The sequence below is a fragment of the Dioscorea cayenensis genome, chromosome 4 (assembly GCF_009730915.1).
Source record: "Dioscorea cayenensis subsp. rotundata cultivar TDr96_F1 chromosome 4, TDr96_F1_v2_PseudoChromosome.rev07_lg8_w22 25.fasta, whole genome shotgun sequence".
NCBI lineage: Eukaryota > Viridiplantae > Streptophyta > Magnoliopsida > Dioscoreales > Dioscoreaceae > Dioscorea > Dioscorea cayenensis.
In genome coordinates this window covers 21,474,825-21,490,160 of record NC_052474.1, presented here as the reverse complement: position 1 = coordinate 21,490,160, position 15,336 = coordinate 21,474,825, and the positions used below count along the sequence as shown (strand labels likewise).

The window sequence follows — 15,336 nt, the reverse complement described above, 5'->3', positions numbered from 1 at the left end:
AATATTTAGCTTAAACCATATTTGCGATCAATATCTAAACATTATCTTGGTGTTATTATTAAGCGATTCATTTAAAATTGAAGCCTACTGTCATCAATGTAATTTAACACACTCGAGTGACTCTAAGTGTCGTTTGCTCTCTCTTTTGAAATGTTAGTTATTGTTTGTTTTATTGTTTGTCAGGTTGGGAATCCTTAAATCCCGCAGATTGGAACATCTAAATATTCAAACCTGCCTCTTTTCTTTCCTGACTATTTGTGCCTAGTGTGCCCTGTTTAGTCTTTCTTTATACTTGGACTGCCGTTTCTCATGTTTTTACAAAATATTAGATCTTTATCTGATTTTTGTTTTGCCTATGGGTGTAGGTCTTGTTGCCACAAGTGGTGGTATCGGGGATGACAAACTTCTCCTTTGGAATGCTTTACGTGGAGAACTTGCTGCTGATTTAAACATGAATCTCAGGTAATTTATCATGTTGATTCAAGAGCCTACAATTTCCTGATTTGTAATATTTTACAATGGTCATTATTATGTGTTTGTATGACGTGTAGCTTTTCCCATGAGAATTCCATTTTACTTCTGAGAATTGTTGCACTTGTAACTAGACCGGTTATGCCCATTATCTAATATGAATTTTTTATTAGTCTGTGCTACTTTCTTCCATAGCCCTGCTTTTGGGCTACATTCATGGGAATAATATCCATTTGAATTGGGACTGCTGTCCTAGTAGACTAAGAATTACTTTTAGCATATTTAGTTTTTATTATATTCCTTAATTTTTCTTTATTCTAGTCATGAATGCTATTTAGGTAGGTTTAAAATGTGAAGTTTGAAGAGCCATGTCCATGGAATGAAATCCAAGTGAATTATTCTGTTTCCCTCAGGATTGTGGTCCTAGATCTGGATACTTCATTCAGGCCATTTACTTTTTATTACATTTCTTAGTTGCTCTTGTGATGACACTAAACTTTAGGATTTTAAGTAGAGTCTTGGTATGTGAGGCCTAATTTGTTTATGAGGAAGTGCTGGTTCATTAACTATTGACTAATAGTTGCACATTGGTTAATTAAATTAATTTGAATTTTCATATACTTGTCTGGGTCTCTCTTCCTATTACCTTAAGCTTTTAGGCTGAAGCAAGACTAGATAATATGCTTTTGGTTTGCATCTCATGTTATCTGTTAAGGTGTCTCATCTTCAAACTTCCTTATTCTAATGTTTGCTTAATGTCTCTTAACTTTTCTATATTGGGGAAGAATCGTGTTGGACGTTATAAATCCTGCCCTGCAAAATTTTTATTCTCCAAGTAATCTAGTGTAAGCATCTTTCGGATTTCTGTCAATCACTTGTATGTGAAATACCATTGTTTTCTCAAAGGATGTGAAAACCATATAATTTGTTTGTTGTACCCATCCAATAGCTTTTGAAAGTCATGAAGAAAGTATCTGCCAATCAAAGAGGATGCTAGTGAGCTGCATTTTTATTGAGATGGACTGCCTTATTTATATGGAAACTAGATTATAGAGGTTTTGAGTGGAAACTTACTCAACCAAGGGTTAATCCATTAAAGCACTTGTTTGCATTTATAGAGTAGTTCATGATTCTGTTCGGTTTGGTTTTTTATGGGATTGTTTAGTGGAACTCATCAGTATGTTATAAAATGACAACAGAACCATATTTGAGACAGGCTAAAATAGGCAAGCATAAACCAAACGGAGTTCTTTCTGTTGGATTTGGTTTGGTTTTTTACTTGTTCCTTGAAATGGCATGTTGAATAACCTTTCTTTTTTTTCTCATACTAAATGTAATAAAATTTAGGATTTGGTGTGGACTGGGTACCTGGCCTGGACAAAATTTTGACCCGACTTGAACCCATCGGTTAACCAGTTTACCAGTTATAATGTCTCTCCATTTGGTTACCATTCGAACTTGACCTTATCTTATTGGGTGAGGCAGCTGGGAGGTGAGCATATTCACTCCAAAGACATTGTACAGGATTGTCAAACTAAACAAAGGATATGAAAAGCAAAATGAGAAGAAAATACACCCTCATGGTTCTGCTTTGTATGCCCAGTTTGATAGCATTCACACCACAAATTTTAGTCACGTAACAGAAGAGCAAACAGATAAAGATGAAATCTTTGGCAATGTAAGTTAAGTTGTGAATGAACCAAAATTTAAATCTGAATGAGTTATAGATACCTTGTAGATTAAAGAAAGAGATAGATGACAGCAGATATCATTAAATCACCATCATATGCTACCTTCTCATTGGACCCCAATAACTCTGAATGACGGTGTTGCAAATTAAAACAAAATGAGGTTGATACTTCAATATTGCCAAAGGTGCATATAAAGGTGTGCTTGGTAAGGGTAGTATAGTGTGGTTAAGGTTTAGGATTTTGAAATTTTTTTGGAGGGAAAACTTGTATATGGAGTTGACTGAATTTTAACTTGTTCAATACTAATTATAATATTTATTTTAAAATAAAAAATTTAATGTTATAATTGATGGTAATTTTGTAATATATATATTTAAAATTAATTTATATATAATATACTAAATAATCAAGTCATGTAAAATAAAAGATGGTTGGGGGTAACCTCGGGTGTTTGTTGGAGCCTTGAGTAACCTGTAACCCAGGGGTAACCCCACCACCAAACCTAGCCTAATTCTTTACCTATCCCTAGCTTTTCAATTTCATCTGGTATGCCTTTAATATTAATATGAAGTTGTTAAGCTCATTGTCTATCTTGTGAATGGATAGGAGGCTCCACTATAATTAGGGCCAATAAACTATGAGAAGAGTGGAGCACTCAACCTCTTGTTTGCCATTATGTGTGATATAATATGGCAGCTGGAATATGAGGCCAGCTAATAGTCCTTCTTTCTATTGACTTGGACTTGATGAAGATTGAAGCAATAAGGCATGGGAGTAACTAACCTGTTAATGGGTACAATCCTAGTAAAGAGAGGCTAAAAAAAAAAAATGTTAAAAAACCTGATATCAGTAGAAGCAAGCACCAATCCTCCAATATGGGGAGTAATTGTTACTTTTTAATGAGTCTTGCAAACCTTGTTAACCCAATGCTCCATATTAATATATTATTAGATATAGAGGTGAATATGGGATCGAAACTCAAATCAAGAATGGAGAAAAATCTCTGAGGATTTCAATGGCGTTAGGCAAACAGAGAAATCAATTCCAAATAAAATTGCTATTCATTTTTATTGATTTTATGTTTTATGTTTATATATGATTAAAAAAAAAAAACCATCTAGAAAATAAGAAATTACTAAATAAGATTCATAACTAACAAATAACTCTAGTAAGTAAACTCCAACACTACTTGGATCAAATTATGATTTTTTCTACAATAAAACTTGAATTGTTTAAGACGATTCAAGGTCTTCTCAAATTTAAACTCTTCATTAAAAATATTAATATGTGGTCCATCATCGAGGTTGTCTCTAACTTTCCTAGGCCACTTCACACATCTAATTTGCAAATACTAGGTTTATTTCATTTTGTGGAAAAAATATTTTGCTTATTTGGAGATATGATAGTTGTATTGTATTAACGTTAATTGTATTGATTGCTACCATAAGTGCATGGGTCGTCAAGTAGTAGTAAACAAGATATTGTTCCCAAGATGATTGCATAATCGATTACTAATTTCTTGCAACCAGAGGTTATCTAGACAAATCCGAAAATGAAAATACTAAATTTAATTAAAACTAAAGCTACTAAACTATGGCTAGCATTGGCAAGGACGGAAAATTTTCAGAATTTAAGTGCTTCTAGGATTAGGGTTTGACCTCAATGATAAACAAAAAGATCATATACTGATTTTTTTTTTCTCTATTATGCTTAATTGTTTGAAGGTGGTTTATTCTAAGGTACTCGTTATCTCCTTTTAGAATATAGTGAGGTATCTAACTTAGATGAACTCCTACTTTCGTGGTAATTGAATCTAATTAGGCCTATTAAGTTTCGTGATAACTATTGATCCTCAAGAAACCCTAATCTAGGTTCAGGCTTAATCTTATTCAAACACCGCAATTCACCTTTTAATCTTTTTTGGTGTCTAAGATCATGTAAATACAGGATCCATCACATTCACTAGCATTAACTATCCAAGGAGTAAATCAACATAATTTAAACATACAAAGTCTTTGTTTATTAAAAGGCTAATTCCCGGCCTTATCAAAGTAAATATACTTGCTCATGTTTGATTCACAACCCATAATGTTCAAACTAAGCATGAATGAACAAAAATGATTGGTAAGCTCCACGCTTGCAAGGCGATAGATCTTTACTTAATCTTTGATCTTCTTCATCCTTTGATGTGTGCTTCGGCCTCTGGATGCTTCTAAACTCCGAACCCTAATCACAACAGCCAATGATGCCCCTTTAAAACCTCTCCATTGCCATTGCCTTATATAGGGTGAAATAAGTTAGGGCTTTCTCTGGTGGCTAAGCGCCATGAGTGTGGTATGTGCCACGGGTTGGTCATGGAGCTTTTTGTTTTAAGATACTACATTATGCTCCATGCCCATGGTGGTTGACACTGGCGGGCCATGTTGCTTGTTGGCTTCATGCTTGATAATCCTTTATGTCTTCACAACTCCTTTTCTTCTTTTTTCTTCTAGAATGCTTCAAATAATCACGAAATGAATGCCGAATTCCAACCATCTGCATATAAAACACCGAAAAGCAATAACTTGAACCAAAAGGATAATATATAAACAAATATCAACAAGATGCATGATTTATCAATGACTGAGACCTAATCCCAAGGTAAATTGTCATGAAAATTTTCACGTAACATGTATGTTTTTGTTAAATGGGTTTCTCTTCATATATGCAATGCAGGGCAAAAGATCAGTGTCTTCCTTCCATTGATGCAATGGAGTTCTGTGGTGAGCATCTCCTGGTTTGTGGAAGTGATTGTGCATATAATGGCCCTGCTCTAGTGCAATTATGGGATCTTGGGTCTCCAAATTCCTGTGTATCCTTTCCCGCACATGATTCTGTATGTTGTAAAAAGAATCCCTTTCTAATTTACGTGTTATCAGTATATACTGACATGCCTTATTCTTATATGTGTCTAGTTCATAACTTCACTGAAAATAAATTCAGCTTGCAACACCATTATAACAGGTGATATATGCTTTTCTTTTCCACTCTTTAGTTCTGTTTGCCTATTGTATGAATTCTTTCTTTAGACTGTGACTTTCTTTTGATGGATAGGTGCTGGAGACGGAACTATTGGTTTATTTGACATCCGAAGTTGTGATGCTATTGGTTATCTTTCTGTTGGATCTGGTTATGAGGTAGTTGTGTGTGGGTGGGTGGGTGGGTGTTTCTTTGTTATTTATTGTTTTAACTTTATAAGATCTATTAACTGACTTTTATTTGTGCCACAAACTTTAAAATGGACAATTTTTTGGTTTGATCAGAGTGGAATTGGCTCAGGATATACACCGCTCCTAAGTTAATGAAACCTTTATTGTTTGAATTTGGTCTCTGCATAGTGTTACACTTATATTTACCTTGCTATTTGACCACTGCACTTATGTTAATGGATGCATGTTGATATGCATATTCCTGTGAATCTTCCACCACCACATATGCACGGGTGCGGTAGGGATACATGTGGGACACACTCACAGACACACACACACACACACACGCACGCACATATATTTGTGTAAGATTACTGTAATGAACATATAAATGCATTTTCCTTATTTATTACACTGTTTCACATTCGAATTGCATTTCAGAAGTGATACTGTAGACTAATACCAGATCTGTTACAATTTGTTTTAACACCTTGATACGGTCATTTTCCCTTTTGACATTTGCGTGAGCTTAATCCTAGATATTTTCAATTGTTTGTAAGCAATCAGCTGGACGAAGAGAATGGAATCCTGAGTGCTTAATACAATTTCCTTTTATTTTTCTGGTTTGATCTAATGCGTACTCTTTTTTTTTTGGATGTTTGGAAGTTTAAGTATCTTCTGAAATATTTTATTTTATTTTGTTTTTTGACAGATCACATCAGCTTCATTTAGCAGCTGTGGAACTTATTTTAATGCATCCAGTACATCAAATAACACAATAGTGTGGGATACACGACTGATGCCAATGAACCGTGGGCAGATGCCCATAGAGATGTCTCACCGGGGAAGTGGTATGCATTACATGAGGCCTTTGCATTGCTTGAGTCATGGGAATCAAATGCCAACTGCTGAAAATTCTGGCCAACTTCCTGGGTGAGCCATCAGAATCTTAGGCTGTTAGCTGTATTTTGTGTTTAATGTTTACTGGTCCTGCATCTTACTTTTCAATTTGGGTGTGTTTGGCTCGGGGTTAGGTTACTGGGATTAAGGTTTGGAATTTCAAAATCATTTTGGAGAGAAAATTTTTATATGGAGTTGACCAAACTTGGACTCAATTAATACTAATCAATTGATTCAATTTCAATGTTGTTGTTTTCAACACCATGATTTTCAGCTCATTAGTATATTCAGAGCTGATAAAATGTTAAACATAAACATTATCCTAATCCAAAACAAAAATTTTGGTTAGTCAACATTATTCAAAATGAGAAGATATAAGGAAAGAACGTGGAGGGCCCACAACTAAGGTTGTAGCAGAAGCTCCATTTTTTTATTTTTTCCGAACTGATTGAATTTGATACAGTCTGGAAGGATGAAACATTAAGTGTCTGCTTTTTTGCCTGTAGCTAACTCTGGTGTTCCAGCAGTTTGAGTTTTGTTTATTCAAAATTACAATCTCAATTAAGTAACCAAATCAAAGCAAACTTAACCTTTCACATTTTCATGTTTTGTTTCCCCAGATGACTTAGATGAGGTATCTGTGGCTAATTGTTTATAATCATATATATATGCTAGCCATATGATATTCTATGAAAAATTTGACAAAGTAATTCCATTACAGAAGTGAATGAGTTCATTGGCTGCTATATTGGTTTGCTTGTTGTCATTTGCCATTTGAGACCAGCTCAGCTCTCGCTTAAGATGAATTTAGCCAATCTAGAAGTAGCTCTCACATTTTCGGTCTGGCTTGGGTTAAACTTGAGTCAAACCCAAGCCAGTTGTCTGAAACTTCAAAATTTCTATCTAAACCAGAGTGCTCTTTATTAACTTGAGCTTTGCTCATTTAAATACTGAAACAAATTTGCTCAGTTCAACTTTCAAAATTCACCATGTACATATTATTAAGCCTTTATGTTCTAGCAAATTTGTTGCTTAAGTAACTCAACACAAGAAGACGTAAATGACTTGAGTTCTGGAGGTAACATTTTGTACATTATTTTCCCCAAACTTTGTGATGCTCATTGGTGTCATTAGAAAGGCCATTGATGTTTTACGAGAAGTTTTCTGGTTTAAACTGGAGATTTGTTCCAATTTTCTTTGCCATTACTACCCTTTTTGAATTTTTCTTTTGTTGTGCAGCCATGTTGATGAGGGTGATCAGGGAGTAAATGATGCTCGGTGGCTTAACAAAGAGCCCATATTAGTTACTGTGAGTGGTGATGGGTGGTAAGTGAGATTCTCTTTTTTGTTGTGTGTTTTAGTGTTTTTTATCCATATAGGTTGACTTCAAGTCTCTTTATATCCAGTCTTGCAATGTGGGATGTTACACTTGGAAAGCCTTGTGTCAGGCATATAATTAGTCATGCAAGATGTGCTAATACAGTAGGTGGTCTCTTTCTTGTTTTTGCTAAATATTTATGATCCATGGCCTTTCCATGGTAAATAACTGATGGTGTTTTCCTCTTTCTATTGGTGCTTATTTAAACATTAATGGTTTGATTAATTGCAAAATATAGGTCGCTGTTTCAGGAAATGATGAATACCTTTGTAGCGGAGGCGATGATCAAAAAATTGTGAGTAGCTTTGATCTCTTACTGAAGTGAATTTCATGTGTTTTATGCCATGTTTTTTTGCTTGCTTGCATGTTCTATTAAGTGAATTAAGTGAATATTTTTATTTGGACAACTAAATACAAATTTCCACTCCCTTGTAATGGATACATAATTGTTAATAAATGTTATTGTTAAAGTTTTTGCCACTGGTAAAGGTGTTGTGAATGTAATATGTGTATTCTAATTGTGGAAGTGGAGTGATGATTCCCTTGTGTTATATTTACACACCTTCATTGCACAATACACTTTTAATTTACATAAATAGTCCATGTTTTTTGAGATAATAGATTCTGTGTAAGTTAATGTGCATAAGAAAATTCAAATTTTATCTGGGCTTTGATCCTTTAACGGATTTTCTTAAAACAACAATTTAGTTTCTGGGATTTTCCATGGCAAAAGGATGGAAGGAAATGATAAATAACAAAATGATAGAAATTGGCAATATAGTTGACTCTGATAATTGTAGGGCTTTTGAAGGTTATATGTGGCCAATTAGTAATCAAGTAGATTGATTATTGGGTTCCTAATTTAGATCTGAAATGATCCCCAGTCTAAGTTGTTACTAATTATAGATGGTTCAGGACTGGGCAGGAAATGAGTGACAAAGACGAAGATACTTGTAATTTTTGGTAATTGAAAAAAGAAAGGAGAATCTTACACTTGAAGTATGAAATGTTCTCTTGCGATTATAATAACCTTTCTCCTTTTCTACTGAAATTATTTTGCTGGATTTTTTTTATGAGAATACAAATGAAAACGATTCAGAAATTAGAAAAAAAATGTATAAATTTTTATAACGACTTGATGGTTACTTTTTTTATTTTTTGTCTTCTTTGGTAATTTTTATCATTGATATAAGTATAAAATGAGTTCAAAATTAAAATTTTTTAACACAAAGTATTTGTGAAATTGATATTTTTAATTAAAAAAATACTGTATAATTAATGTATTTTGAACATGCCATTGTGAATTTAGATGTAATTACATAGTTACTCCCAAAGAGTCATGTGTTTTAAAATTTTGAGTAATTATTAGGATGAGTAATTATTACCACGTGAATCACATAGTTGGGTAATTACAGTTGCTTGGAATACTCCCTTACGTTCATATTCTTGATCAACTGCAATATATTGCTTCACAGTTTGCAACTTGTAAAAATTGTAACTATGACATTTCTATCACTATGCTTACTCAATTGTAATATATTATGGATTTCGTACAGGTTTTGTACCATAATGAAAAAGCAAGAGCAAGGCAAAATTGGCGCTTATCCCATCCAATTATAGAGAAGAATTAGTCATGTCTGGTATGGGCAAACTTTGACCATAATTGCAAAATGAAGGTTTTGTTTGTCAAATATTTGTATGCAAATTATATATTTATCTATATATATAGAAGTTCCCTTACATCCAAAATTGAATCCTTTTCTGTTGGCTGTATTAGACAAGCTGACTGGCCCTTACCAAATAAAATATGTGGATTTTTACATTTTGCAAATTATATTGTATTAACTATCGAAACCATGGAAATAAATAGCAAGTTGGAATTGAGAAGTCATGCCATAGAATTTTGAGTTACTGGGTTAAAGTAGAAGTTTGACTATGTATATAGATAAATGTTGGCACATACTAACAGAATATTTGAAGGAAATTGATAATGCTTAAGTATATAAAGGATAGGCTACCAATTGTAATATATGCGTTAATTGAAGACTAGTTTCATTGAAGATATGATGTATGTGGCGGTTTGGACATCTACATTGTATATTTTTGTGTCAAGACAATCCCATTTGGCATTGTTTGCAGCTCTATCTGCTGCAGAGGATTTATTCCATTTTGCCATATTTTAGTTAATTGAATGTCTTTACTTCAGCCTCACCTTAATTATCTTCAGATACGTGAAAAAACCAGCTATATTTTTAGAATTAAAGCTGTAACAGGAGCTCTAGAAGTTTTTAGGAGCTCTTCTAGATAAACATTGTACTTTAGTACTGCCAGTAAAGATTGATCTAATGGATTAACAGGTAAACAGGCTTGAAGCTTTCTGAGAACTTTCTAAAATATTGAAAACCTAAATACCTAGCTTTAACCCTCAATCCTTAAGTCAAACTCTAAACTGTTAACTGTTAACCATAAATACTAAATCTAACCCCAAAAATTTGAGTCTAAACTCTGAACCTGAGGCTCCCTTCTTATTAGTGTTTACATTTTTTCATAGTTATATTTTAAACCTGCCTACCCATTAACCTGTTAGATTGATCTTTCTTGACAAATCCATAAGGATACACAAATTTAAGAGGCGCTACTCTTAGTTTTGTCTATATTCATGACTCTTGAAAGCTATATGAATGTTGATTCTAAATGTTTCTATCTTCTAGATCTGGAACTGCCTAGTCTGAGAAGTTTTTTTCTCGTACTGATTGCAATAGGAGTTTGTTCTTTACTAACTTTAAAATCCAATGTTTTAGTGAACAAAAAAGAAGGCATGGGGCTCTTAATTGTCAATATCCTTCAATTGGTGAGACAAGGCATGCTCAATTATTAAAGAACAGTCTCTTTTCTTTGGTAGAAGTGTCACACTCCTCTTCAGTCTTCCAACTATTGTTTTGTTGATGTTCAATTGACGCATTCATCTGACTCCACTAGTGCAAGTGCTTGCTTTCTTTTCATTAATTAATGTTTCTGTATAATTCCACAAATTCAACATAAAGTTTGAGATAAATTGAACAGCTTCTTATTAGTTGATGTACCCGTGTAACTTTTCAAGTTTGACAATGCTTTCCCAAACCTGGGCGCAGCATATCACTTGATATCATTCTGTTTCAGTTTTCACGTTTCAATTTATCTCTAGTTCAATTCATTGTTTTAGATATTATGATTGTGTACTTTGTGATATTAGTGACCTACTGTAGGCATTAAGTTTCTTCCACATTAGCCGGATTTGCTGATAAAAATTAAATTCTATGGTGCAGAGTGTGATGGACTCATTGTTTGTAAAAATAGAATTAGTTGCTGATCTAAAATTTGGAAGGTTTCCTTATGCACACCTGTGGAAATGAAGCCGATGATGTTGTAACTCATGGAGGTCCAAAGGAACATGGTTTAGATTCTGCATGATCAGAAATTTTTTTGCGTGATGATGCATCTTTAGTTCTCTCCATCCTTTGCCTTCAGGTTTTCACATTATCTTTCTTGTTTTATTACTTCGCTTCACATGTTTTTGATACAGTTTTTAAGAACACTATAACTTCTAGCTTCCTAGATTCTAAGCCTAATTTGGAAAATGTGCTCCTGCCCTATCTACCACTGATGTATGATTTGGTGAACGTCAAATTCATGTTGACTTCCTTCTTTTGGCTTGAGAGGCCGTTTTGTTCGCTTGAACTTTAACACTTGGTTGCGTGCAATAAACCTTTTTTGCTCCTATACCTGAAGTTGACTGAACTTAACTCATTGGTTGTAAAATTCTAATCCAGCTCTATTCCAAATTCTGTGATTATTCTATTAACTTGTATCCAGATTCCTTTTGATGTTAATTTACATGCCTGGCCATCTGTCTATATAGCGTTCAATTAAGATACCATCACAAGGATTAGATTTTCAGAATTCTCACCCTGACATTGAAATCTTCCCTTTCAGCTTGCAGGACTATTTTAGTAATAGTGACCATTTATTTATTTCCTCCAGCACCCTCTCACTCGTAGTAGGATTGTTTCAAATGAAGCTTTGCCAAATGCCTCCATGTTATTTTATTTTGGATATTGAGCTCATGAATCTATCCTAACACCATTGTGAGCCTATTTTAGGTCCTCCATCTATCTGTTTGCTTACGTTAAATAACTCTGTAGCCATTATTTTTGGAGGAACCATCTTGTCACAATTGTAACAATTATCGATGCTTGGAAGACAATAAATTATTCTAGCTTGGTCATTAGGCACTCCACTCAAGTCATTCAGGGGAATTGAAGCTAGTTCTTCATGATCATAGGCGGGATGCTAGGGTTCAGTTCAACCATTTTGCTTACTCTAATTTTGTAGTAACATCAAGAGAAACTGGGGATTTGCATATGATAATTCTAAACTGCTTTGTATCAGATTTGCTTTCTATCACATGTATTTGAATCCTTTTTTTTTTATCCCATGTTGGTACCATCTTGTTCTTACCTTTAGAATGCTTTCATTTCTTTTTCACAGGCATGTTTCTTATGTTTTCATTCGTCAGGTGAGACAGGAAACGCTGCAATAATTAATTGACAATATGATATCATTACGTGGAGTTAAACGCCAGAAAAACTAATTTTAGGTAAGAGGGACTTTCTTTTTTTTATAACTGAACACATAAGATGATTTGTTGATTTTATGGGGGTGTATGTATGAATGTATGTATCATCTGATCACTCATGTTAGTGCTTGTACATATGCTGAAAAGAAGAACAACTTAGGTTGTTGCATTTTTCTTGGTGAGACCTTGGTAATTATGGTATAGAACAATTTAACTTGCTTTTACTGATGACTGATTCAAGAGCTGTTATGAGAAAATGATCAGGTTTTAACATTATACACTGTGGAGTGTATTGTATAAAGCCTTTTATAATTCAAACCTGCTATTCATTATAATTTGTCTGTTGTTGTTGTTGAGATTCTTGAGAAAAGGAAGTGGTGGGATTTTGTTTAATTTATAATGGTGTTTAACTTGATACTACTAGTTATTTCCAGGCTAATGGCTAGGCACAAGTTGGAAGCATCAGCATCATCAATATCCTTTCTTGTTTGTTGTGTTGAAGTTGTTTGGATTATTATTTCACAATTACTTCTTGTTTTTCGGTTATTAACTCATTTGTTTTTTAGGGTGAGGTACTCGAGTTCTATAAGAGGTAAATCTCTCCCGGTGGATTTTTTTTTTTTTTTGTTATTATTTTTAAGTACATAGGGATGCAAACTTAAAACAAGTTGCTAAGTGATCCAAGTTTTTACCGCTTAGATCAATCTTTTATTGGTTCGTAATTACTTCACTATGATTATTTTTAAATGAGATGGGAAAGTAATTGCGCTATTTTTTTGTGACAGCAAGTAAAATCTCTTTTTAATAACTATTAATATATATATATATATCATGAATATATAATGACTAAAGTGAACGATACACGTTTCAACCTGATTAAAATCACAAACTGAAAAGATGCCAGGGTGATGTTTGGTTTTGCTTAAAAATAAATAAATAAAACAAGAAACCTAATGAAGGATGGCAAAACGTGTAGACAAAAAATTATAGAAAGGCCAATAAAGTTTCAAGTAGCAGCTTCAATCAAAGATCCTATGTATTAACCTCTCAATTGTAGATTGTAAAAAGAAAAGCATAACATGAAAAAGGTGACATAAATCCTAATATATAGAACCACTGTCAGCTTAACATCTACAATTGTACATTAAAAAAAAAACAATGATGTTAAGGAACTCGGATAATATTTAAATAATTCAGTACAAATAAAAAAGATGCTACTGCTGCTGTTTCCATCCTTGTTACTCATCATTCATTCCCTCCTTCCTTTCCTTCCTTATCTTTACTCCTTCATATAACATTAGAGCTCTCAAGTCCTTACATTCTTCTTTACTTTAAAGCATTTTAGCTCCAATCTCTCAATTATCTTTCACTAAACAAACCTACAAAACACATTAACAAACTTATGAATTTTTATCTCACATTTTTTTTAAAAAAAAAAAATTGATTTGTTAGTAATGAAATGGAATTTTTCTCAGAAAGAAATGGAATACTGACAATGTGTTAAGAGCAGAATGCACATGAGAAACATGGAAACCATCTGGATTGAGCAGGAGCTGCAGCTGCATTTGGAGTTTCTTTTGGTGTCTCTATTGTTTGCTGTTGTTCCCTTTCAATTTGCTCACTTTCTACTGCTCTCACTGATGCATTTCTTCCCTCCACTGTCAATCTGTAAATTCCACATATTTTTTTTCTCTTTTTATTTTCACTTTTTTCCTTTATAATCAATCACATTTTCAAATGCATATTAATTTAATATGAAAAATTAAAAATAGTATCTGAAGACACTTATAGTTAAAAAATTCATCCTATACACAGTATTATTATTCACTCATCGATATCTATTTTTCGCGGATTTGATTTGTGATATCACATATTATGTCTATTTTTAGAAGATTATATTATATATATTTTTATGGCATAATCACTTTGTAAATATTTTCTTCGATTGTACTTTTCTAATATAAACTAAAATACCTGTGCATAAATTAAATAAATAGATTCGTATTTCTATATTATAATACAACAATCAATGAAATACCTTTTCACTACTACTCTCTTCACGGTTGATAGCAAGACTCGTAAAATTTAAAAAAACATGTATGTATAAAGATGAAATGGAAGGTATTACTTACATCGGAAAGGCGAAGGAACGGAAACTCTGGACACTGGCATCGGAATTTCTCGACAAACTGTTTCCGAGAGGTGGCAATTCAACCAGAGGTTTGCCTGCTGAACCACTATGCTGCTCAGCATTTGCTCTCATGACATCCTTCATAGCTTCAGCATTCATTGCTTGAGCCACATTATCATTCTGCTCAAGCGCAAGCGCGAGATCGATGCTTACCGGAGCTGGAATAGGCATCATTGCCGAATTAGGCGGCGGAAAGGCATCTAAATTACCGACGTAGAAGTTAGTCAAGTCTCCGGATTTTAGTAGGAGTACATGGTCTCTGGAGAAGCTGTTGTTGCCTAAATGAATACTGAATAATGATTCATTTGAAGCCACACTCCATTCCATTGGTGTAGTAGATTTAGTCCTTTCAAATACTGAAGAAGGAATTCTATTTGGGTCTGGATTGCCATCTGATCTTGACATTGCTTGCATTGGTGGTGATTGTGTCGGTTCTAGCCCGGCAATGAGGCCGGGTTCTTGTTCTGTTGGTAATGCAGGCTTTCCAAGTTCTAATTGAAAGAAGTCTCCGTCTTCTGATGACGATGATTGTGAAGAGGATGATGATGTTGATGAGGACTTCGACAATTGTTTGTCGAAGTTGTGGATGTTGTTTTCAATTGTTGGATCATTTTGAGCAGAATCTTCATCGATTGCGGCTTCGAGGACGGTTTTCTTTCGCTCGATTGTTGTATTGCTGTTGATGGTATCCATACAATGTTAAGATCAGACCTCTCTTTCTCTCTGTTGTTCTTGTATCATATAATAATAATGTTTGAACTGAAGATAAACAAACAAGAAAATTGAACATTAGTCACATTATAATTATAATCCCATAATTCAACATTAAAAAACAAAACAAAAACACAAAGATAAGAATGTTATAAGGACACTTTCAAGATAATCAGAGAGGAATTTCCTTG

At 33.7% G+C, this 15,336-nt stretch overlaps 2 protein-coding genes across 6 annotated transcripts in view; one reads left to right on the top strand and one right to left on the bottom strand.

The window, feature by feature from the left end:
- The window catches only part of LOC120258493 (uncharacterized WD repeat-containing protein alr2800), a 29,023-nt gene extending 16,609 nt beyond the window's left edge, over positions 1-12,414 (top strand). For 2 of the 5 annotated variants that reach the window (XM_039265922.1, XM_039265918.1), the window contains 11 exons: positions 366-462; positions 4,878-5,037; positions 5,117-5,165; positions 5,256-5,356; positions 6,063-6,283; positions 7,490-7,576; positions 7,657-7,732; positions 7,867-7,923; positions 9,185-9,268; positions 10,934-11,135; positions 12,184-12,414. In XM_039265922.1, the coding sequence (XP_039121856.1) occupies positions 366-462; positions 4,878-5,037; positions 5,117-5,165; positions 5,256-5,356; positions 6,063-6,283; positions 7,490-7,576; positions 7,657-7,732; positions 7,867-7,923; positions 9,185-9,259 (923 nt within the window). In that variant the 3' untranslated portion in view covers positions 9,260-9,268; positions 10,934-11,135; positions 12,184-12,414. Of the gene's footprint in view, positions 1-365; positions 463-4,877; positions 5,038-5,116; positions 5,166-5,255; positions 5,357-6,062; positions 6,284-7,489; positions 7,577-7,656; positions 7,733-7,866; positions 7,924-9,184; positions 9,269-10,933; positions 11,136-12,155 lie in introns of all 5 variants that reach the window. The other 3 variants (XM_039265921.1, XM_039265919.1, XM_039265920.1) reach the window with 3 other exon arrangements.
- A 751-nt stretch (positions 12,415-13,165) lies between these two features.
- LOC120259553 lies at positions 13,166-15,127 on the bottom strand. The gene is made up of 3 exons (XM_039267181.1): positions 14,376-15,127; positions 13,738-13,909; positions 13,166-13,622 (listed from the first exon to the last, which is right to left on the bottom strand). The coding sequence occupies exons 1-2, from the start codon at positions 15,125-15,127 to the stop codon at positions 13,744-13,746; spliced, it is 918 nt and encodes a 305-aa protein (XP_039123115.1). The 3' UTR covers positions 13,166-13,622; positions 13,738-13,743.
- Between the last annotated feature and the right edge of the window lie 209 nt (positions 15,128-15,336).